The sequence below is a fragment of the Sorex araneus genome, chromosome 6 (assembly GCF_027595985.1).
Source record: "Sorex araneus isolate mSorAra2 chromosome 6, mSorAra2.pri, whole genome shotgun sequence".
NCBI classification, from domain to species: Eukaryota; Metazoa; Chordata; class Mammalia; order Eulipotyphla; family Soricidae; genus Sorex; species Sorex araneus.
In genome coordinates this window covers 102,087,318-102,111,182 of record NC_073307.1, presented here as the reverse complement: position 1 = coordinate 102,111,182, position 23,865 = coordinate 102,087,318, and the positions used below count along the sequence as shown (strand labels likewise).

Below are 23,865 nucleotides of genomic sequence, written 5' to 3'. Positions count from 1 at the left end.
CACGTTGCTGCAATAGTGCCAAAGAGCTCTCAGTTGGTGTTCGTTCTGGGAGTTCTCTTCTTAAGCTTTGTAGACCTTTCTCCCCACTTCATGAAGTAAAATTTTGCAAGAAGGAAAAAAAAAAAAAAAGAAGAAAATATTGCAGCTTTTATTCAAAGATGAAAGATAATAAAGGATGAAAGAAAACTGTATGAAATACTTACAATAAAGCATTTAATATCTATCCTGTAAATACAATAAAAAATTGTTCTTTGTATTGCAAAAAAAAAAAATAAATAAAACAAATAAAGAGCATAATAAATGCCCAGTGTTGCATTTTATTCATTAACCCAAATAGCCAGCCTGCAGGAATCTAGGGAAACAGCTAACGTGACAGCACAGACTGGAAGGCCACGCCAGGAACCCCGAGGAACACAGGCTGAGGACGATGCCCCATCCTCTGGAGCCCCCCTCAGCTCTGTTACATAAAAGGCAGGCTGGAGAATGATGCAAATAAAGTTATAAGTATGGCAAGAGGATAATGAAGGTGTTGTCCCAGAAAGAACTTTTATTTTAGAAATAAACTTCAGTAAAAAGATTCTTCTCCAGGCGGGCAGCTCATGCAGCAGATGTCTCGCATGCGTGAGGCTTTGGGTCCCCCCGCCCCCAGGCACATGAAGACATGCAGGGCAGAGGGAAGCCCGCAGAACAGCAAGGACACCCCAGCGTTCCCCCCAACCTCAGTGGAATCCCCAACTGGGGGGAGATCCCGTCCCAAGGAACAGCCCCCCAGCTGGTCCACACCCACCCTGGGCCCTGGGGCTTGGGGGGCTGGGGCTGCGGCTGGGGAGGCAGGAATCTGACCACTAGCTCACCTCCAGCTCCCAAGGAGGTTTCAGCGCTGAGAACATCCCTTTCCCATCCCACTGGTCTTCTGGGATGAGATTCTGCCCCTCCATGAAGATTTGTGGTTCCAGCTTCTCCCACAGTTTCGGGGACAACCATCCCAGGGACCTTTCCGAGCAACAGCCTTGCAGGTGCCTCAGCTGTTCTTACCTGGGGTCGGGCTGGAGGGGGCAGGCAGGGGACACCAGGGAGGGGACCAGCACCCCCCCCACACACACACACACTATGGCCTCATGGACAAGGACACGCCTTCCACAGAAGCAGCAGAGTCCACCCCACACAGAGTCCATGTAAGGCGACAGCGGTAGCCCCCCACCACATCCCACCTCCCTCCTTCCCAGTGAGCTCACCTGCTTGCACATGCAGGGAACCCCACAGTCACTCCCGCACCCCTGGCCCGTTCATTCATTCACTCCTTCACTTCCAAAGTTGGCCACCTGCTCATCTTTTTGTTCTTGTTGTTGAGGGGAGATACACCCATCAGTGCTCAGGGCTTACTCCTGGCTCTGTGCTCAGCGATCACTCCTGGCTGGGTTCAGGGCACCAGTGTGCAAGCGCCTATGCAACTGTAGTTTCTCTCCAGCCCCTTCATCTCTTTTTTTCTCTTCTATCCCACCCTAACCCCCAACTAGCTCCTTCATGCCCTCAGGAAACACTTCAGGTGCCCAGCTGTCTACGGGCCAGATGTAGACCCCAACTGCCCCACAGTCTGGGAGTAGAACAGTTCTACTGGGTACAGTGAGGCAGGCTATGGGGTGGGTGGGGAGAGTCTGGGATACTATTCCCTCTCATTTGCATGGAAAACTTGGGGCATTCCCAGACCCAACCACTTCCTAGCACTTCAGCACCTTCTTCAAGAAGGCTAAGGGACACTGGACTTGGGGATCAGATCACGTTCTCAACAGTGGCCACTAAGGGGCTGGGAGAGCTAGCAGGGAACAGGAGCTGGGTGGGCAGGTCAGGGATAGAGGGAGTCCAGCTCTCTGCTCCAGGCACTGTCCTGACAGTAGTCTCTGTGCCCCGTGTGTGTGGGGTTGTGGGGGGCAGGGGTTATTATTTCCCCTGTCCCACTCCCCAAAGGCAGCTGGACTGGGGTATGCCCTTGTTTCTGGGGGGCCGTGGGGCAGTTGCAGCAGCACTGGCAACTCCGGCTTCAAGCTTCAGCAGTCCAGCTGCGCTGATCTGGCCTCTCCCGACCATCTTTTAGTTTGCTCTGTTTTTTGTTTGGGAGCCACACCCAGCAACGCTCCAGTTCCTCCCGTGTCTCCTGCACTGGGGAATCCCTCCTGGCCAGCGGAGACCCTGTGGGACCTCCAGCCTGTCTTCCTCCAGCCCCTCGGTCCTGTTGCCTCCTCTCCATCTCTCTCTTCTCTCTGAGCAGGGGCTTCCCAGAGCCCTAAGGGCCCGCTCCATCTCAGCTCGCCTCTAACCCTCGCCTCCCGCTCCAGGCTCCTGCAGCCGGGCTGTGCAAACAGATATCCCACCACCCCTGCTCATGCCCGCGCGGGGCACCAGTCCCCGGCTCCTTCCCTCCCGGCTCCTACCGGCCTCACCTCAAGGAGCTCTGGGGTGGGGGTACTGAGCTCTGGGGGCGCTGAGCTCTGGGCGGCTGGGGCTTGGACATCCCCTGCACGTCCCAGTCTCCCACCAATCCACCTGCAGCCTCACCTCCAGCCGGCCCCGCCCACCCGGAGCTAAGGTGCTGCGGCCGCCGCACCTGCCGCGCTCGGCAGCGCCCCCTCGCGGTGGTTCTCTGCCCTCAGGAGAGACTGCAGCGGCCCGGCCTTCCCGGGTCCCTCCCTGCCGGGGTGTCGGTCACTCGGCTGGACCTGGGCACGCGGCCCTGCCCCGGGAGCGGCTTAGAGGGCAGGAGCCCCGAGCGACGGTATTCCCTTTCCCTGCGGCGTCGGCCTGCACCCCGGCCCCGGGAGCGGCGGGGGAGCTCCGTATTGTAGAACGAGCGTGTGTCTGCGACAGTGGCCCCGTGTTCAGGAAGGTGAGAGGAACTTCGCGTGAATGAGCCTGAGTGGGCTTCGCGCGGCTGTCGGGCCCCTCTCCGGCACCCCCAAAACGCAGACCTCTGGGGAGGGATGCGCAGCGGTGCCGGGCGCCACCTGGTGGCCGTGATGGGCACTGCGCGCCCTCCTCCCCCTCTCCCCCTAGCAGCTCCACGCAGGGCGTGCCCAGCTGGCCCCAGACCTTTCTATTCGGTTCTCTTAATGTGGGGGCAGGGAGGAGGGGTGGGTGCTCCCTTGATGCGGATGGGGAGTCAGACCCGGCCCGTGTGTGCGCCCAGGTGGGCTTCTCTGGTTCAGCGGTGTGGGCAACGCAGGGTGGGGGCTCGTGGGCCGAGGGACAGTTGCTCCATCCCGCACTGACGCTGGTGTCAGCGGACACCGGCAGGGCCGCCACCCCGCAGTCTAGTGAGCTCACTAGCGCCCCACCTGGAGCTTTCGGGTCACCCGAGCCCCAACAGACCTGGGGACCCAGGACCCTACACCCCCAAGGGTAAGCTGGAGACCGTTTAGCCCAGAAGCTGGAATCCAAACCAGCTGTGGGTTGGCACGTGAGACAGAGGTGGGGCAGTCCATCACCCCCAGAACCTGCTTTCCCATCCCCTGGGAAAGGAGATGCAAAATCCAGACTTGAGCTGTGTGTGTGTGTGTGTGTATACATGTGTATACATGTGTGTATGAGTGTGTGTGCATGTTTACACATGTGTATAACTATGTATGTGTGCATGTGCATATGTGTATGCATGTGTATATGTGTGTGAATTTGTATGTACGTGTATGTGTGTGTGTGCATAGATGAGGGACAAAGCTGGTGCACCAAGTCTCCCTCAGTGGGGAGGCTGCACTCTTGGGGGCAGGACAAATCCCACAGGCCCCATTCACAGAGCCTTTCTCTGGCCCTTCGGCAGGATACAGAGATGTGGACCTCTTGGGGACACAGGCAGGAGGAAGTCCAGAGACCTAGTGTCCAGCTATCTGGTCACACAGCCAGTAGACCAGCTGACAGCAGATCTGGAAGGAGCCCCAGGACACCTCCTCCAGGCAGTCTCCCTGACTTCCCTCCAAAGTCCTCCCTTCTCCTCCTCCTTTTTGATTTCAGTTTTTGCCAGAGCGTACACCTGGCCATACTCAAGACCTACTTCTGGCTCTGTGCCCAGGGATCACTCCTGGTGGTATTTGGGGACACCATGTGATGCTGGCATTTTCACTTGGCGCCGGGGTTTGAGTGAGGGCTGGCTGCGTGCTGTCCTGGCACTGTCTCTCCCCGACTTCCCTTTGCTGTTGGTGCTGCTGCTGCGGCTGTCCAGGCCGGGGGTGGCGTGTTTTTCCACTACGGTGCGCCCTGGCTGAGCTTTGCTCTCCCTGAGTGCTGGTGCTTGCACAGTGCTCCCTGGATAAGCTCTCTGAACTGAGGCTTTCCAGGTGCAGCCAGGGGCCACTGCTGTTGCACACACGAGCTCTCCAGACCAAGGCAGCCACACAGCTCCGGAGCTGGAGGTGTGTGTGGGAGGGGGTGTTTCACCTCTTTTTTCTTTTTTCTGATGTTCACGCACCTGACTGGTGCTGCCGGAAATGGCTTAAGGCACCGGAACCCCAGAGAGAAGGAGCTGCTGCACGTGGCATATGTGAGGCCCTGGGGGTCTGAACTCGTGACCATCTGCTCCCAAGTCAGGTGCTCTCAGCCCTCTGCTATTCCCCCAGGTCCCCTGATGCTCCCGTCCCAGTCCCCAATCTCTGCCTGCCAGCATGCCCCACTGCTCCATGTCCAAAGTTCTTCATTTGCCTGCACACCCCAAGCCCCCACACTATGTGGCACAGGACTGACCCAGGGTTCCCCAGACAAATGGGCACCAGGTAGCCAGGGAGTGCTGAAGGGTTCTCCACTGCCGCCATCTCAATTGCTCCCCAGCCCCTGTGCATAGGCTGCAGACAGCCACCGGCGAAGGGCTGGTAGAAAGAAATAGATTTATTCTCATGTACAAAGCGGTCAGCCCACAGGACCACAACAACAGTTGCACAGAGTCCTAGAAAAATGCGTCTCTAAAGGCAACTCAGAATAGGTAAGGCAGGTGGCCCCCCTCCCCCCCAACACAGACAGAACAGAGGAGGGGGGCTGAAGCCGCTGACCCGGGGGGCAGTGGGGGTGTCCCCCGAGCCCGGGAGCGGGGGTTATGGCCTTGACGGGGAAGGAAGCCTTGCTGGGGCAGAGGCCAGGTTCCTCTCAGGCTGCAGGAATGGGGACACTCGGGAAAGGGGTACTCTAGGGGCCACTGAGGGACTCAGGGCAGGCTCTGTCCTGGGGGCAGGGGTCTCCCGGGGCCTCTCCTGGGACCCCATAAAGCAAGGGGTCTTTGATCAAAGAGCGATCTTCAGGAATGGGCTGTCCCCCCCTGGCCTTGCCCAGAGTGGGGGAGGGACAGGGTCATGGCAGGGAGGAGGGGTCCCCACAGTCAGTGACGCCTACCCACCTAACCCCAGCTTGCTTCCTCTCCCAGGTGGGTGCCTGGGGAGGGGGTCCCTGCAGTCCGACACCCCCCAGTAAGCTCAAAGGGTCCCCCTCCTTGTCCAAGGAGCCAGGAGAAGGTCACAGGTACGCAAGAGTGGGAGGGACTCGAGAGGACACAGACCCTCGTGCTCTCTCAGAGGACAAATGACAAAGTCCAGGTGAGGCTTCAGTCTTGTTCCCAATACACAGACGAGAAAGAGGAGGCCCAGGACGCCGGCTGGCCCGGGCTCCCACGGGGAGTCCTGTTCTAGAGCCCCGGGGCCTCCGGCCAGGCCAAGCGTTAGTGCAGGGAGAGGCCTGGGCGGGGCGGGTGCTCAGCGGGCCTCATTCGGCGTCCAGGCTGCAGCAGCCATTGACGGGGCCCCCGGAGCCGTCCAGCCCGGGCACCTCATACTCCTCGTCCAGGAAGTCCAGAGAGTTGTTGCTCGGGAGGCCGCGGATGGTGAACTTGTGCGACACCTTCGTCCAGTGCTCGCGGTTGGAGGCCACTCGCTCGTACAGCTCTGCGGCCTTGGGGAACAGGTCCTGCAGCAGCCTGCGGGTGGGCGGGTGGCCGGGCAGTCAGGAGCAGGCTCTGCGGGAGCCACACTCCAGGAGAACCAACGGGACAGAGTGGGGCGTGCGGGGCCCAGAGCAATAGCACAGCGGGGAGGGAGTCTGCCTCCCACACAGCCAACCCGGGTTCGATCCCCAGCATCCCATAGGGTCCCCCAGCACCACCAGGAGTAATTCCCGAGTGTAGGGCCAGGAGTGACCCCTGAGCATCACTGGGTGTGACCCAAAAAGAAAGAAAAAAGAGTGGGCGTGGGGCTGTGGGGGCGGGCAGGATGGTTCTCGGGAGACAGCTGTGCCCGGGAGCCGGCTGGGCAGGCAGCAGGGGCCAGGCCCGGCCAGCCCGGCTCTGTGCGTGGGGACCCCCCCCCCCCCGGCCCTGCTCACTTGTAGATGGGCATGGCGATGTGCTCCATGAAGCTGATCTGCAGCTCAGGGATGTAGGCCTTCTCCCGGTCCATCATCTCCATCGGCCGGTTGCCCATGGCCTTCTCCTGTGGGCACCCCGCGTCAGGCCGGCCCCTCCCAGCCCCTGCCCACCCGCCAGCCCCAGCGGAAGCCCGCCCCGCCCAGTCGCTGCCCACATACCAGGTCTCCCTGGGAGAAGAACTCTTTGTAGATGAGCTCCTGAAAGGGCAACAGACACGTCACATCCCAGCAGGACCCCCGACACCCCCTCTCCAGGGCACCCCGGGGCCTTCTCTCTGGCAGTCTCACCCTCCCCCGCCCGGGGGGAGGAGGGCAGGCTGGGGGGTGCTGCCCCTCCCGCCTCCACCGCACCCAGCCCGGGGAAGGATTGCGGGGAGCCTGGGGGGCGGTGGGGGTGGATGGCCCGACGCACCGCGATCTTGCGGGTGGTCTTCCAGCCCTTAGTCTGGTCCGAGAGGTCGCAGGAGGTCATGAGGAGGCAGAGGAGCAGTTGGTGGTGCTGTTTGTTGGTGCGGTCGTAGCCCACTGCGGGAAGACGGGCGGGGGGGGCGGGGGCGTCAGAGCAAGGCGCCCGGGGCAGCCAGATGGTGGGGCCGGCCGGCGGGGGCGAGGGGTGGTGCATGCCCGGCCGGCCCGGCTCACCTTCCGCCATCCGCTGCAGGTCCTTGAAGATGCGCAGGTGGTGGGCCAGGTCTGTGGCCAGGATGATGTCCCGCATGAGGTCCAGCATGCGCTGATAATCCTGGGAGGGGCGGGAGGAGGGCGGCGTCACGCCTCCTGCAGGACAAACCCCGCCCCCACCCCACCCCCACCCCGCAGCCCCCCAGCCCCCGGGCTTGTGTCTCCAGCCTGCTGGTCGCCCCGTCCCTCCTCACCTTCCGCGAGAAGTGGTCGAAGATGTTGCACCCGTGCGTGTTCAGGATGGCGATGGCCTGGGCGAAGTGGTGTCTCTGAGGGGGCGGGGGGGGGGCGGGGTCAGCGACTTGGAGCTCAGAGGCTCCGGGGCTGTCTGCAGCAGGGCCCTGCGAGCCTCGGGGCCTCAGCCTGTCACACAGGACAGCAAGGACGCCCCCAAGCCGCTCTCTGGGACGATCTGCCAAGTCCTAGATGCTCAGTCATGCGCGGGGTGGGGGGACGGCCGGGCCTGGGGCCCCACACCCTCACCCGGCAGGAGCAGGCCCGCAGATGGCTGGGTTGTGCCAGGGGGACCCTCCCTGGGGTGCTGGGGGCGTGGAAGTGTGGAAGTGTGGGGGGCGGGCCTCAGAATCTCAGACTGCGCCCAAGGAAACCCGTCTGGGTAGACAGACCCCAAGCAAACTGGGGGCGGAAAGCTGGCTCGGTGGCAGAGGGGCCCACCCAGGTTGCCAAGAATGGGGTTCAGGGTAAGGGATCCCCCTTCAGAGACCTGGGATGCATCAGGTTCCACCCACCCGCACGCCCTGGGGCTTCTGCCTCAGAGTGGGATGTGGGGTCGTGGTGAGCCAAGTCTCGGTGTGCAGTGACAAGGGCTGGGGCGGGGGTGGGGGGGTGGGGGGTGGGAGTACCTCCATCACAGAGCCCTCGGAGCTGTAGAGCGCGGCCAGCACAGATTTCTAGAAAAGTCCAGGAGAATTCCATCAGATCCAAGGCACAGCTGGAGTTACCCTTTCCTCCCCACCCCTCCCCACCCAGCCCTCCCTCCTCTCCCTCCCCACCCAGCCCTCCCTCCTCTCCCTCCCCACCCAACCCAGCCCTCCCTCTCTCGAAGCCCTGCCCAACCCAACCCCTGACGCCCTGGAGTGCCTGCAACCACCTCCACACTCCCTCCTGGTCTCTCGCCATCTGCTACCATCCCTGGAGGGCAGCTGCCCAGACACCCCGGGGGAGGGGGTGCCGGGCTGAAGAGGGTGCTGGGGGCTCACCGAGGCCACCTGGAAGGAGTTGTTGGTGCCTCTGTGGTCCAGGTCGTGACACATGCAGGAAACAAACAAGGCAAAGATCTCGATGTCCCTGGAGGGGGCAGAATGTACAGAGGGGTGAGAGGGCGGAACCCCCTGTCCCCACCACGGGAGAAGTGTAAAATGTGGTGTGGGGGGGCTCTATCCTGGGTGGGTGCTGGAGTGGTGCTGTGCACCCTCCCTCAGTGGGGCCCCAACACACACACACACACACACACACACACACACACACACACACACACACAGGGTGCTCCCGGTGCAGGGCCATTGCCGAGTGTGGGCAGGACATGCAGCCACTCACTCGAGGTAGTTGGTGAGCTCCAGGTTCTTGTAGAGCAGGTAACAGAAGTGGGAGACAGAGAAGGCGTGCATCCAGTTGTGGTAGGGGGGATCCCGGTAGCCCTTCTTCACCATGAGACAGAACCTGGAGGAGAGGCCAGCAGGGCACAGGGGACTCAGCATTCCTCCTCCAGGAAGTCCTCCAGGCTCCACCTAGCAAGGTCTGGGTTTGCTCCTCCCTGGCACTGAATGGTTCTCCAGCACCACCGGGAGCAACCTGAGCACTACCCGGTGTGGGCATCCAAGCCCCAAAACTGGGCTCCCCAAATCCTCCTGGGAATGATCTCCACTCTCAGAGGGAGGGAGGGCGGCCCGTGGGTGGGGGAGGGGGTGTGGGGGCACATACCGGGCCAGCGTCGGGCAGTCAATTTTGTAGTTGTTGATGAAATTCATGTCCTGCAGCATGCTCAGGATGGCCTGGAGGGGAAGCAGGGTCAGACTCACTGTCCCCTTCGAGACGCGCACCCCCATCTTGTCCCTTCCGGGGCCACCACACTCACAGTCTGGGAATCTTAGAACTTTACACCTAAATTAGAGAACTCTAAGATTGTGAATTTCACATTCTCCATGGGGAGAAGGGGCGGGTCTCGCCACTCTTGGAGCCAGCCTCCCAGAAAACGCTAGAAAAGCAGCGTCAGGGGCTGGAGTGATAGCACATCAGGTAGGGCGTTTGCCTTGCATGCGGCCGACCCGGCATCCCATATGGTCCCCTGAGCACCACCAGGAGTAATTTCTGAGTGCATGAGCCAGGAGTAACCCCTGTGCATCGCGGGGTGTGACCCAAAAAGAGAAAAAAAAGCAGCCTCAGACCCCGACCAAGGCCTGGGGGGTTCTGGGGTAGCTCTTGATGGGGGTCAGTCCACGCTCCAGTCCAGTTGAGCCAGTGGCCGGGGCTGGCAGAGGCATGACGGCCCCGGAGGACGGGGAGCCAGGGCGAGGGGGGAGGGCTGGGGGCAAGTCTCGAAGCTTCTCGAGGGACGTTGCGTCCCCAGCCGTGGCTCACCATGGAAGTGTCGTCCTCGGGCAGAGAGCGCGGCGTGTAGGTGAAACTGGCAAAGTTGGAATCGATAGCGGACACGGGCTGGATGCCGTCGTGAAGCAGTTTGGTGTACTCATCATCAGACACCTGCAGGGCGCCGGCCAGGGCGTTTGAAGATGACCCCCACCCCCTCCCGCGCCCGCACCCTCAAACCCCCAGTCCCGGGGATCTCCTCCCCCACCATCACTCACATCGACCTTCCCCTCCGGGGACAGCTGCGGATCACCCCCTCTCCCAACTCTTCCTGCGCCCTTGGCCGTGTCCTAGTCCTTTCAGATCATGCTAGAACCCCCCTCCCTGCCCCGTTGTGACACCCCCCAAACACCAAGGCTTTCCATAGACATGAAATCAAGAACACCTCCTCCTTGTCTGTGTGTGTTAGGGAAGGGGAGGGGGCATCCTGATCCCTACCCGAAGCCCCTCCTGCTGCAGCTGTGACTTATCCCAGTAGCTCTGGGATGCTCAGGTCAGGACACGTAAGAGGAAATGTAGGAATTAACCCTGGTCACAACATGTGGGAACTGGAGCCTGGGTCAGTGTTGATGCCACGAGAGGCTGCCTTGGGCATGACCCATCATAAAGAGAACTCTGGGGAGGGGTCTCCTGCCCTCAGGGATGCCCAAGATGAGAATTACCCCTGGGCGTGGCAGTTCTCTGACCTGGAGACTAGGCATCTGCCCCAGCCTGATCTCAGCCCCGGGAGATGCGAGGGGTTTGGGGAGAAGGGTAGAGACCAGGTGTGTACTCTGCCTGGGACCCCGACCAGCAGAGCAGAAGCCCTCTGCAGGCCTTACCTTCATGTGGTACATCATCATCTCATTGGCCAGGTGGCTTCGATACTGGGCCTCATTCACTTTCTTGTACAGGAGGGACTGGGGAGGCGAGAGGGAAAGGTGGGCAGGAAGTAAGGGGAAGTGTCAACTCTCGGGATGCCTGTCCTGCCCTGCGCTGGCCCAGCCCCAGCCTCCAAACCCTAGTTCACACGAGGGACCCCTTCACGCTGTGTCCAGACCTTCTCTGCCTCCTTCCCTGAGTCCTCCTAGCATTTGCTCCTGCACTGTGCACCCCTGCACAGCCAGTCCTCAGTGATGGAATCTGAGCCCCTTACTAATGGAGAGCAGCAGAGAGGATGGGGCAAGGTCAGGAACATGGGGGTTGGATTCCCAGACCCAATATTTCCTAAAAAGAGTCAACCAGGGGCACTGGGTTGAGGCTCCTTCCAGAGAGAGCAAAAAATGACAAATGAGCTTTCCCCGGATCCTGGGGGTTGACGGATAGGACAGCTAATAATATCCCCAATTTTCAGATGGAAAACAGGCCCAGAGGTGTCCAGGGTGAACTGAAGCTTGGCCAACAGCCCGGCATGGGGCTGCTGAGACTCAGGCCAGGAGGGAAACCATCTGGACAGAGCTGAGGGGTCAGTGCCAGGTGAGCAGAGGGTCCGTCTGTGTGCTGTCTCACATGGGCGATGCTGATGCCACAGTAGATGGAGAACGCGGTGGCCAGGTCCTCGTCAAACTTGCTGAACCACGGTCCGTTGATTTTGTTCACCAGCTCGGCCACACCGATGACCTCTGGAAGCCAGAGAAGGGCTAAGACTGGCAGGTGGCTGTGTCCACCACAGGGACTTGCCCTCCTGGAGTGTCCTCGGGGGACACAGCAGCTCTGGGCTTCAGGGACACTGGGGCAAAGGCAAAGAGATGCCAAACCTTCCACTGACCCCGCCCCATCCTTCTCCAGCCCCGCCCACCCTACCCAAGCCCCGCCTCATTTCTCCAAGGCCCCGCCCATCCAGCCCAGGCCCCGCCCAGCAAGCGCGCATGCGCAGACACACCCTGGTTCTCATTCTTGATGGGAAAGCAGAGGATGTTTCGCGTGCGGAAGCCGGTGCTGTCGTCCACACCGCGGTAGAAAAGCGGGTGCGCATAGGCGTCTGGGATGTTCAGTATCTGCCCGGTGGTCGCCACGTGACCCGCGATGCCCTGGTCGGCGGGGATGCGGATTTCGTAGGTCTGCGGGGACAGAGAGAGAGGAGAGAGAGGTGCACGGAGTAAGTTAGTGACAGAGCTGGCAACCTCACCAGGCCAACCCCCAGCGCCCGCCCAACCCGGACCCTGCAGCGCAGCCGGCCTCACCTCGTCATCCACCACGCCCCCGTCGAACACCTTGGCCACCAGCTCGTTCTGATCCAGCAGGAACACGGAGCAGCTGCGGGGAGATGCGCTCGGTTCACAGGGTCCCGTACCTCTCTCCCACCACCCCCACACTTCTCTGACTTGAGGCAAAGCCCAATTTCTGAGGCCTGGAAAGAGCCATACCTGGTGGCTTTCCTTGGCACTAGCTGGCGCCATCCCTGAAGTACCCTCTCCCCCCTTTTTGAAGCCCTTCCTATGTGCCCAGCACTGTGTTAGGAGCAGGGGGCCTGTGCCAAGCAAGCAAGTCCCACCCCTGTCACTGAGGTTACAGCCCAGTGAGGGAGACAGAGGTGGCATGGAGGGTCACACAAAAGTGGCCACGGCCCAGGTCTGGAAGAGAGCGTACAGCAAGTACCGCACTTGCCTTGCACGTGGCTGACCCCAGTTCCATCCCCAGCATCCCATACAGAACCCGATTCCACCAGGGGTGATTCCTGAGTACAGAGCCCCGAGCATCCCCCAGGGCGGGAGGAGAAGGAAAGGGCAGGAGAGGACACAGCCCCAGCCACCAGCTCATTCTGATCCAGCAGGTAGATGCACTCACATTTCGGCATTGCTGAGGTTTCTGGCCTCTGTGATGATCTCCTGGAGCAGGACAGAGACGTCATCTGCAGGAGGGAGACGCAGGAGGGAGGTGAGCGGCAGGCTGGGGGCCTGAGGGCATGCCCTCCCACTGCCCCGCCCCAGGTTGCCAGCTCCACGTGCACCCCCCATCTGGCGTGCAGAGGGACCATGCACTCACCCAGATGAGTGAAGAGGTTCTTTGCCACTTGGAGAAGCGCCTGGAACGGAGAGAAACCGAGGTCTCAGGGGGGGTCGCATGGCTGGGGCCACTCTCTCCTGCCCCCTGCCTCCAACAGCCCTGGGATCGTCTCACTTCTCCTCTGTGGCCCTCCAGACAGGCTGGATATGGGCATGCAAGTGAAGGAGCGCCAGGAGCAGGGGCCTGAAATCTCCCACGTGCTCCAGCCACCCAGGCATTGCTGTAGTGCAATGTTTGAACACTAGAGGGAGCTTTTACACAGCGCCTGCGCCGGGTGGGTGGGACTCAGGCCTCCCGGTCCCCAGGCCCCCACAGGCACTGGGCCCTTTGGCAGGGGCTGGGGCTGGGGGCGGGGAGCCTGTTCCTGGCAGGGCAGCGCGGCAGGGCACTCACCTGGCACTCACACTTGAGCTTCTGCTCCTTCTGGAAGGCCAGGGTGCTGGTGAGCACAGTGCTGGTGTAGTGAAAGCAGTGCTGGATCAGGCGCTCCTCCTGCTCTGTGAACCTGAGGCAGGAGAAGGCTGGGTGGAGGCTCTGCTGTCGGTGCCCTCCCGTACTGTCTCCCCGACTCAGCTCCAGCCCCTTCGGAGAAGCCCCCTGGTGACTTCACACCTGCTGGCTCTCCCCGCCCTGGTCCCTCCACCTACCTTTCCCACTCGCCTCCCTCCATGTCCTGAGAAGAAACTTCGTCTCGGGGCCAGGGACCATGTTCCCCCCACTCTAGGTCCAGGTGCTAGTGCCAGGAAGCCACTTGGCAGGTGTTGGCAAAAGGTCCTCACTGCACCTGCCCCCCTCTGCCCTGGCCAGCAGCCCAGCTGGGCCCAACTGCAGGGATTCTGGGCCCCTGCTTTCTGGGTTTCAGGCAGTGTCTCTGGCCCCTGCCAGCAGCCCCCGCTCTGACATAGGTGGGACCCCCAGAGATGTCCAGAGCTGGGCTGTCACCCAGACCCCTTCTTGTTGCCCCCCTACTATCTCTCCTTGGGGTCATCCCAGAACCCTGTCTCACCACCAGCAGCTGTCTCCCATGTGAACCCCCACTCATTCTGTATGTCTCTCTCTGTAAGGTGGAGTGCTTGCAGAGCACAGAGCTCAGGAGTGCTCGCCAGGTGCCCCCTGAGTGGCATCAATGCTCACTACGAGGGTCAAGCTGGCCAAGACCCCACACCCTCCCTGCCTCTGCAGACCTTGCCTATATCTAGAGAGGTTTCTGGGGCCACACACGGGATGCTCGAGATTAGTCATGGTTCTGTGCTCAGGAATCATTCCTGATGGTGCTTGGGGGGACCATAGGGGATGCCGGGGATCTAACCCAGGTTGGATGCAGTGAGTGCCCAAGAGTGGATAATTCAAATTGCTGAAAATGGGCAAAGAGAAAGGGTCCTGAGTTAAGTCTCAACATGACTGAAATAACCGGGCAGCCACCAGCTACTATGCCTTGCCCCCACAAGGCCTAGCACCCCCATAATCCCCCAGTCTTTGTTTTAGGGCCAGTGGTGCTCAGGGGTCACTCCTGACCCTTGCTCAGAGCACATGCCTGGTGGTGCTGAGATTTGAATGAGGGTGACCACTGCAAAGGCATGCTAGGCAAACACCTCAAGCGTCACTCCTTATCTCTGGTCTAATCACATGGTCTTTTTTTGCTCTTGTGTTTTTAAACCACATCCGGCATTCAGAATTTCATTCTGGCTCTGTGCTCAAGGAGCCAGAACTCCTGGTGGAGCTCAGGGGCTGCCAAGGATTAAACCAGAGTCTACCGCAAGCAAGATGAGAACACCCTCCCCCCCTCAGCCCTGTACCATTTCCCTAGCCCTTCCCATTGTCTTTCATCCCACAAACTATTCAGCCCACCACAATGGGCATGGAACCCCCTGTTGTCCCAAGAGAGCTCCGCCCAGCCCGGCAGCTCTGGGTCCCCCATATTGCCCCACCCAGACTCACAAGTCTCCTTCCGGCTTGTTGAAGGCGCAGGCCAAGGCCACCACCTGGTCAGTGGCCCGGCTGATGACAGGGACACAGAGCATGGCCTGCAACTCACAGCCCAGCATGCTTTGCAGTTGCTTCACATCCTCCTGACAAGGGCATCGGGTCAGGGTGGGGTCAGGGTGGGGTCAGGGAGAATGTGATTCCTCCCCAACTCTCTAGACCCTGAAGCTCCTGCAGGGCAGGAAGCACTAGGGCGCGGGGAGGTTGGTTGAAATCCCCCCACACCCTGGGTCTTGCCTCCTCCAGCCCTGGGGTCCAGGGAGCTTTTGGGTTGGGACCATGGACTCCCCGCCGCCTCCTCCCCCACCCTGGCTTACCGAGGTGAGGTCCTTCAGCTGGATGGACTGCTTGTCTTCCACCACCTGGCCCAGGCGTCCCGTGGTCAGCTGGGGAGTGACAGAAGACTGAGTCAGGGCCCTGCCCTCCCCAGGCCAGGGGTCTCAGAAAGTTTCAATACCCTCCTCTGCTGGTCCCCATGATGGGTGGGGTCCAACTGAGGAGCAGAGAGAGGAAGGCGAGTGTGCCCCCTCATCCCCACCCCAGCCTTTGGTCAGAATAGATCTGTAGTTTTCTATTTCATGAGATGTGAGGGATCAGAACCAGGGCCCTACATGCCAGGCACCAGGTCCCACACTGAGCCACCTTCCTCTAGAGGGCTGCGCCAGGGCAGAGAAAGCTGATCCCAGAGGCCCTCGTGGATCTCAAAACAGAGCCCCAAGCCCAGAGTTACAGCCACAAGGATAAACTGGTCCCAGGTGAGCCTTCTGTACATGAACAAAGATCTCTCCCAAGGAGTCCAGTCACGGAGGTTTTGTAACAATTCTAAGTAGAGGGGCCGGAGAGATAGTATAGCCGGCAGGTGCCTGCCTTGATGCGGTGGGCCCGCATTCGATCCCTGGCACCCCATACAGCCCCCAGAACCCCATCAGGAGTGATCCCTGAGTGCAGAGTCAGGAGTAAGAGCTGAGCACATCTGGATATGGCCCCCCCAAGAATAAAATAACAATTTTCAGTAGACCCCAAGATCCAGTTAATTCTCATGTTCCAAGAGGAATTCCCGAGTCAGCCTTAGGTGCTCTGCAGACACCAGCCCGGTCCCTGTCCCTGGGGATTTACCGGGAAGCTGATCTCTTGTTCCAGCACTTTTTCTCCTGTGACCTGAAGGGGTAGAGGAGAGGGGGGAGCTGAAGGAGGAGCAAGGAGGCCTTCCTCCTGGGAGAGCCAGGGGCAGGGGCCTGGGTCCTCACCTTACAGGAAAGTTGGAGGTTGTCCTCAGACACCAGCAGGAGGCAGCATCGGGAGGCCTGGGTCTCCTGCTGCACCTGTGCAGGTCGGGGGCAGAGACAGGGGCTGACGGAGGGTCTGGGGCAGCCCCCGGTCCCACCTTCTCATTTCTCTGAGGCTTCTCGGGTTGGAGGAGAGACCGGGCGGGATGGCAATGAAGGAATGAACTGAGACAGAAAGGGCGGGAGGAAGATGGCCAGGGAGGAGGGCGTGCAGACACGGGGACTCACGTATTGGAGGATTTTGAGCTGCAGGGAAGAGGCATCCAGGTCGTAGAGTTCCCCTGAGATAGCGACAGCGGAGCGCGGGTGAGAGAAGACACCTAGATTCCAGCAGGTGCCACCTGCCAGCTCCGCCCACAGACCACGCCCCAGCTCCCCGAGCCCACCCGGCCACGCCTCTAACCAGAGGCCCCGCCCACAAGCTGCAGTCATGCCTGCCTCTCAGGCCACGCCCATAACATACAGCCCCACCCACCGTGCAAGCCACGCCCATAACACAGCCACGCCCGCCACTCAGACCACGCCCAGTGGCCATTCCCTAGGGTCCCACCCAACTTCAGCCCTCACCGCATAACTGCAGAATCTTTTGGTCCTGGTCAGTGTAGGCCACGCCGTCCTTCCGGTCTCTGCCATCCGCCACCTCTGGGGGGTTCTGGGCCGCGCAGCGCTCGCGCTGCTGCAGGGTCTGCACCCTCCGCAGGGCAACCAGGGTCTAGGGCGGGCAAGGGGTCAGTGAGCTACGGCCCCCCTCCACCTAGCTGGCTGCCTTGGGGCTCCTTAGCTTTGCTCGTGCTTGCATTCCCATTGCCCCCTCCCCGCGCCCCCTACTGAGGGCTTCCAAGGCCCTGGAGGGCCCCTTCGTGCATGCACAGGTAAATAAATACAGGGTTTGCCTTCAGCCCCAGCCCCAGATTCTGGAAGAGTGTAGTCCTTGATAAGCGAAATCACCGCGTCTCAGGCAGGAAAAAGCGACAATATCACTATGGAGAGCAACTTCCTATAAACAAGGTGTTTGGGATTATCTGCCTAAGTAGGTCAGCGCTAGCCTTATTCTTGCTCAGAGAAGTCATGTGACTTAGCCCAAGGGTGGCAGAATGGAACCCAGGCCTGCCCAGACACACCCGGCCCCCCATCTCCCCCAGCCCCACTCACATGCTTCTCCACAGCCTGCAGGCTCCACTCCTCATTGTCACTCAGCTGGCCACAGTGCACCTGAAGGGCATGGCGGGGGGGTGACAGCTATCCTCACTGGCCTCCTCACTCTGCCAGCATGCCCAGCACAGCCCTGTCCCCACCAACACACACACACACACACACACACACACACACACACACACACACACTCACATATCAGTGATATACTTATCCTGAGCAACAGATGGCACCAAGTAAAACCCCTTCCTCCAGGAAGTCTTCGAGGGCTGATTCAAAGTGGAACTTTCCCAATGCCTGCCTTTCCAGCTGGCCCTCGGTAGCACAACCCAGGAATCTCCAAGGGGAGCTGGGACCTCATGAATCCCTTCTGACCCTGATTATGAACCAGTGGCTTTAGCCTCAGCCCCATCCTTTCTGAGCTGGGGTTTGAGTTGCTCCTTTGTCCAAGTAAGGGAGGAGGCGCAGTATTTAGGGTGCAGCTGCTGTATCTCAAGGGTGTGGGAAGGAGGCGACGAAGTACTCGCCTCACCTGAGGCCCTCATCACCTCAGCAGGCCAGCTTCCTCTCTGCAGCAGGTCTAGAAAGTGACAGGGCCGGAGCAATAGCACAGCGGGTGGGGCGTTTGCCTTGCACGCGGCTGACCCGGGTTCAATTCCCAGCATCCCATATGGTCCCCTGAGCACCGACAGGAGTAATTCCTTAGTGCAGAGCCAGGAGTAACCCCTGAGCATCGCCGGGTGTGACCCAAAAAGAAAAAAAATGAAAGAAAAAACAGGTCCCGTGACTAGACTAAGGTCACACAGCAGAAAATAGCAGAGTTGGGGTGCACCTTCCACTCACTTCTCCACCAGCCCCACCCACTCCCAGCCCCACTCACCCTGACCTCCCCATCCTCTCCCCTTCCACACCCCCGCCTACCCATCATCCACACTGCAGGCCCCTCCCCCACTCCTGTCTGAGTACTCAGAGAGGAAAGACAGAGGAAGGGCCTCGGTCCCAGGGCGCCCGCCTGCAGGCCGCCCCACAGTGCCCGCCTTCGGCTCCCTCCTGCTTCTCTCTGCAGGAGCAGATGGGGAGAAGACCGCCTGCGGGCTCTCGGAAGCTCACGGTCTGGGGGTGTAGGGGGGCTCGGTTTGGGGGTGCAGAATCTCATACCTGAGGAAGATGAAGATGAGACCAAATGGGGGGAATCTAAAGGCTGAGGGGGGGGAGAGGGGGCACCTGCAGGGAGGCTTCTAGAACTGACATGGGGCGGGGGCAGACCATCAGAAGCCTGGAGAGAGGGGCCAGGCAGGCAGGAGGTAGTGCTGGCAAGGCTGTGTGGGCCCCAAGGACGCAGGAGCACTGCGGTGCAAGGTGTCCCAGGAAATATGCTTGCTCCCTCCCTCCCCCTCCCCGCCCTTCCCCTCCCCTCCATTCCCCTTCCTTTTCTTCTCTTCCCTTACCTTCTTTCTCAGCCACACCCAGCAGTGCTCAGGGTTACTCCTGGCCTTGCACTCAAGAATCCTTCCTGGCAAGTGCTCAGGCTCCCATATGGGATGCCGGGGACCCAACCAAGGTTGACCGCGTGCAAGGCAAACCCCCCACCTGCTGTTCTACCACTCAGGCCCAGGGGGTGTTTTCTGTGCCAGGCTACAAATTAAACTTCAGCTCCACAGTGCTAAGCACCCACAGTGACCGCGGCGACCGGGCACAGGACGCCCCCTGTGAAGGGAGGCTCCAGGGAGGGCTGGAGGTGAGGCTGCCCAGGACGAGCAACGGGGGCAGCTCTGGGGGAGGCTGCAGCCCCCGGGGACAGCCCACGGCACAGAGGCCCTGAGCCCCTGACTGCTAGGAGTGGAGAAGGGTGTGGTTCTGGTGATTTCTGCCATCTTTTCCCACCTCCCTTTTCGTTTGTTTGTTTTGGGGGGGCCTACACCTGCGATGTTTGGGGCTTACCCTGGCTCTGAGTGACCTAACTCAGGGTTCACTCCTGGCAGGGCCAGGGGACCATATGGGATGCCGGGAATTGAACCTGGGCTGGCCGCATGCAAGGTAAACACCTTCCCCACTGTACTATCTCTCTGGCCCCTCTTCCCACCCCCGAGGAGAGGGGAGAGCTGGGACCCCTCCAGGGCTGCGTGGTCCCAGCACTAAGCCGGAGACAGATGGAGCCGCTGAAGGCTGGGGGGCAGCAGGCAACCCTGGGTCACACTCCTGGACCACTTGCATGCTCATGAAGACCCTACGTGCTCCTCCACACACACCTCTCCCCCAGGGATGCTCACACCTGCACAACAGTCACTCTCACACACAGTTACACTCACACACTCAGTCACATTCACACAGTTACACTCATAGTCACACACAGTCACACACAGTCACATGTACACACTCACACCCAGTCATACAGTTACACTCATGCAATCACACACACACATACAGTCACACACACACAGCAGCAACAGTCACACTCACATACAGTCATACTCACAGCCATACACAGTCACATGCATAGCCACACTCGCACATAGGCACACCCACACACAGTCACTCCAGTCATAGTTACACGCATAGTCTCACTAACACAGTCACAGTCACACACTTACAAATCACACTAACACAGTCACAGTGACACACTCACAAGTCATACTAACACACAGTCACACTCACATGCACACACAAGTCACACACATGCAAGCAGTCATCACACAGTCACACCCAGGCATGCTCATACACACAGTCATATTCTCTCACAGGTACAGCCACACACAGCCACACACACAGTTACACTCACATACAGTCACAGTCACATAAGTCACACTCACACATGCAGTCACACTCATACACACAGTCACATGCATGCAGTCACACTCACATAATCACACACTCACATGCACACACAGTCACATTCTCACACAATCATGCTCACACACATAGTCACACTCACATAGTCACACACACAGCCACATGCACAATCATACACGGTCCCATGCATAGTCACACAGAGCTACACTCATGTACACACAGACACAGTCACCTCACATGCACGGTCACACTCACACAGTCACACATGGGGCTCACATACGCTCACCCCAGCTCTGGCTCCCAGCGGCTGTGGGTGTCAGCACTCGATAGTGGGCCTCGGGGCCACCCCAGCCCTGTCCCTGTCCCCCACCCCAAGCTCAGCGCGGCTGATTGCATGAACATTGCCCATAGAAGGAGGCAATGTGGCTGGCACAGCTGGGGGCGGGGGGAGTGGGCACAAATCACGCATCAAATGCCAGAGACCAAGGCCGCCCACTCCTCAAAGGGACTTATTATCCCAGAACTGGAGAGCACAGCCAAAGAGTCTTTTCACACGAAGAATCTGTAATCAAGGCGCTGGGAGCTGCGAGCTTCAGGCAGCCCTGCACCGGGCTGAGGGAACCCACATTCGCACACACACACACACACACACACACACACACACACACACACACTCACTTGCACACCCCCAGCCTTCCTTCCCCGTGTGCAGGCCTCCCGGGCAGCACAGCCGACCTGGCCGCCCCGAGGCAAACAGCCTGGCCCGAGCTCAGCCACATGCACAGTGGGTGGATGGGGAGGAGGGGGAGGGAGGGAGCCCAGAGACACAACTCCGAGAGGGGAAGGGAGGCTGATGAGGCAGGAGGTGGCGAGGCAGCCCCCAAAGGCCTTTTCCTACCCCCAAAGGTGACTGGCACCGGGCCTCTTGGCCGGCCCTGGCCTTGGGGGCAGCATCATAGCTGTCATCCTGCCCTCCACACGTACAACTGACCAAAGGTACCCGCCCTGGGGTGGGGGGGGAGTTGGGACCAGAGCCACAGCACAGCAGGGGGACGCTTGCCGTACACACGGCTGATCTGGGTCTGATCTCTGTATCCCATATGGTCCCCCGAACCCACCAGGAGTGATTCCTGAGTGCCGAGACAGGAGGAAGCCCCGAGCACCACCGGGTATGGCCCCCAAACCAAAAGAAAACAAAAACCAAAGGTCTTCCCAAGAAGCAGGAGGTGCCTCCCTTCTGGCCCCACCCCCAGCAAGCACGTGCTTGCGCGTGTGCGCGCGCGCGCGCGCACACACACGCACGCACACACACACACACACACACACACACACACCGGAAATCATTCTAAGAATCTGGAGCAACAAAGGCAGCGCCCCCAGCCCCCAGCCAGCACGTCCCCCCCACCCCGATCCTCCTGGAAGTCAACAGCTCCACAGCGCAGCTCGAGAGCGCGGGGCGCGGGCTGAGCGCGGTGCCAACTGGAGCTCCGCGCCCCACGGAACAGAAGCCGGGTGGGTGGGGAGCAGCTTGGGGGAGAAACCAAGCAGGGGTGCGCCTCCCTCCGCCAGGCAGATGGGCCCCTTCCTCCCGCCTCTCCCCTCCCTCCCACCGCTGGCCCCCGCAGCCAGCCGCTCCGGAAAGGTCAGGCACCTCGAAACCTTTAATTCCGTTTTAATGAGCTCGGGAGGCGACCCCGGGACACACCAAGATCTGCTCATTTATCTGTCTGCCCCCCACGTCGGCCTCTTGTGGAGGTGCCGGTCACCTGGGTGGGCCCCAACCTTCCCCACGGCGACGGGGGTGCTAACCTTCTACTCCTCAGAGGGACAAAGATCTGGTTTGGAGGGGGGTTTTGTTTTGTTTTTTTAAAGCACCTATGTTCACTGTTGTTTAGTTTGGGGGTGTAGTTGGTGGTGCTTGTGGGCTACTCCCTGCTTGGTGCTCCCGGTCCATCTTGGCAGTGCTCAGGGGACCCCGTGGTGGCGGGGATCAGGCCCCCATTTCCTGTGCTCAGGACAAAGATCTGTCAACCCACCTCCAGAGCGTTGCACTTCACCCCGTTGCCTGACTCAGCTGAGGGTCTAGGTGGGCCCAAGCAGCCCGTTGGGCGGAGGCATCCTCGTGCCCCCCAGCTCCTGCCACTGAATCTGTGAAAGTCAGGGTCACCCGGCTCGGCAGTGCCTCTCGGTCCCTTCCCACACCCCACTGTTCCTGCCCTCCCGACCCTGCGTATCCCAGAGGGCATCCTGGAGGAGGCAGGACTGGGCCGGCCAGGACTTCATCCCAGGCAGAAGGTGCCCAGGGGGCTCTACGAGGTGAATGGGACCTGCCCACAGAGATGGGCACGAGGGAATGGGAGAAGCCCAAGAATCTTTCTGCACCCCCACTGCCCCCAACCCCAGCCCAGCTCACTGCTTGCTCTCTCTCTGGGCAGTGCACACACACACACATACACACACACGCGCACACACACACACACACACACACACGTGTGCCCCGAGCAGTGCCTCTTACCAGGATGACAGCTGCCACGGCCTCGGCCTCCTTGTCCAGCAGCGGGAGGAGCAGCACTGAGGGGGAGAGGGCAGTGAGGTGGTCCTGCAGGGCCGGGACCCGGGGAGGGAGACAGACACAGAGACAGAGAGAGAGAGAGAGGGGGGGGGGCCGGGACAGAGACACACAGAGACCCAGAGACCCAGAGAAGGGGGCGGGTCTTAAAGTAGTGACCATCAACAACCCTACATCAGAAGGAGGCCCCTCACGAGACAACTTCCTCACGATCCCTGGGAGGGAGGGAAGGAGGGAGGCAGGTACGGCTGAACACCCCTATTTTACAGATTGGGAAACTGAGGTCTTAAAAGGGGAAGTGACTTGCCCAAGATCCCCCGGCAAGTCAGAGCTCCTGCCTCCCAGTCTTGTGCACTTTCCACATCGAGACAGAGGACAGAGACCTAGAGAGACTGAGACACGAGGCAGAGACGTGGAGGGCAGGGGGGCACGGAAAGGAAGGGGTGGCGGGGAGGAACAGCATGACAGAGAGCAGGACAGCTCAGGAGCCGCAGGCATAAGCACATCCTCCCTACAGCCACGAGGGCCAGCAAGCCCTAGGATGTACCAGGCCCTTCACATGCGTCAGCCCCACTGCTGGGTTCTACTGTGCCCATTTCACAGGTTGGCAAGTCGAGGCTCAGAGAGGTTAGGTACATGAGAGAGAGCGTTGGATGGACTGCGAGAGATTCAGAGCAAGAGAGAGAGAGCGATCCAGGTGACGACGGGCTGGGAAACCCACGTGCTCTGGGCCACAGGGCCTGCAGCCCAGCTAGCCCAGCCTGGCTCCATCCTTACCTTGGGTGTCAGGGGCCAGCGGAGACCCCAGCTCAGCCAAGGGCTTCCCCAGCCGGTCCGAGTTGCCCAGTCCATTGCAGGTCCGCCTCTTCCTGGAGGTCACTGCCTCTCTGAAAAAGGTGCACGAGCCACCTGGGTGAGCCGAGGACCTAGAGGGTCGAGCCCCACCCTGGGACACAGCAGGTGGGGTCCCGGCACGCCACTGACGAGATGAACACGGCAACCTGCGTCAGGGTGGGCACGAGTGGAAAAGTCGGGGTGCCCCTGAGCCCTGGCAGCCTCGGGAGTCTTGCGGTGGACCTGGGCAGAATTTCCCTCAGGGCACCCGCCCCCTAGGACAGGCAAGGCCAGGGCACCGAGCCCGGCTGCCCAGCTAAACCCTTCTGTGTCCTCTGACCCCCGACGAGGAGCCTAGCCTCGCCGAGCCTCCAAACCAGCGTCCTCAGAAGACCGCTTGTTTGTTGGGTGCTCAGTGGAGGAGAGGCTCCCGACAAAGCCACCCGAAAGTTCCCCAGATACTGCTGCTGCCCCAGGCATCGCCCCCGGAACTCCTGGCCAGAGCCGTCGTGCAGCAGGCTGGACACGTGCCTTGTATGCAGCCCACCCAGGTTCGATCCCTGGCATCTGAGCCCCTCCAGGTGAGTGGTC

The 23,865-nt window shown here is 60.5% G+C and overlaps 2 protein-coding genes across 2 annotated transcripts in view; both read right to left on the bottom strand.

The window, feature by feature from the left end:
* Nucleotides 1–420: 420 nt before the first annotated feature.
* LOC129405559 (uncharacterized) lies at nt 421–4,003 on the bottom strand. Its single transcript, XM_055141446.1, has 2 exons — nt 2,439–4,003; nt 421–1,046 (listed from the first exon to the last, which is right to left on the bottom strand). The coding sequence occupies exon 1, from the start codon at nt 3,691–3,693 to the stop codon at nt 2,701–2,703; it is 993 nt and encodes a 330-aa protein (XP_054997421.1). The 5' UTR covers nt 3,694–4,003; the 3' UTR covers nt 421–1,046; nt 2,439–2,700.
* Nucleotides 4,004–4,848: 845 nt separating this feature from the next.
* The window catches only part of PDE2A (phosphodiesterase 2A), a 91,549-nt gene continuing 72,532 nt past the window's right edge, over nt 4,849–23,865 (bottom strand). Inside the window, exons 5-31 of the mRNA XM_055141444.1 lie at nt 23,218–23,327; nt 22,387–22,442; nt 17,082–17,141; nt 16,497–16,641; nt 16,158–16,210; nt 15,891–15,965; nt 15,760–15,801; nt 14,961–15,029; nt 14,599–14,729; nt 13,054–13,165; nt 12,640–12,679; nt 12,442–12,505; nt 11,838–11,910; nt 11,537–11,714; nt 11,164–11,276; nt 10,497–10,574; nt 9,667–9,789; nt 9,010–9,080; nt 8,626–8,748; nt 8,289–8,376; nt 7,932–7,979; nt 7,263–7,337; nt 7,030–7,129; nt 6,800–6,912; nt 6,547–6,585; nt 6,346–6,452; nt 4,849–5,941 (exon numbers count right to left, since the gene is read on the bottom strand). Of these exons, the coding sequence (XP_054997419.1) occupies nt 5,731–5,941; nt 6,346–6,452; nt 6,547–6,585; nt 6,800–6,912; nt 7,030–7,129; nt 7,263–7,337; nt 7,932–7,979; nt 8,289–8,376; nt 8,626–8,748; nt 9,010–9,080; nt 9,667–9,789; nt 10,497–10,574; nt 11,164–11,276; nt 11,537–11,714; nt 11,838–11,910; nt 12,442–12,505; nt 12,640–12,679; nt 13,054–13,165; nt 14,599–14,729; nt 14,961–15,029; nt 15,760–15,801; nt 15,891–15,965; nt 16,158–16,210; nt 16,497–16,641; nt 17,082–17,141; nt 22,387–22,442; nt 23,218–23,327 (2,497 nt within the window). The 3' untranslated portion in view covers nt 4,849–5,730. The remainder of the gene's footprint in view (nt 5,942–6,345; nt 6,453–6,546; nt 6,586–6,799; nt 6,913–7,029; nt 7,130–7,262; nt 7,338–7,931; nt 7,980–8,288; nt 8,377–8,625; nt 8,749–9,009; nt 9,081–9,666; nt 9,790–10,496; nt 10,575–11,163; nt 11,277–11,536; nt 11,715–11,837; nt 11,911–12,441; nt 12,506–12,639; nt 12,680–13,053; nt 13,166–14,598; nt 14,730–14,960; nt 15,030–15,759; nt 15,802–15,890; nt 15,966–16,157; nt 16,211–16,496; nt 16,642–17,081; nt 17,142–22,386; nt 22,443–23,217; nt 23,328–23,865) is intronic.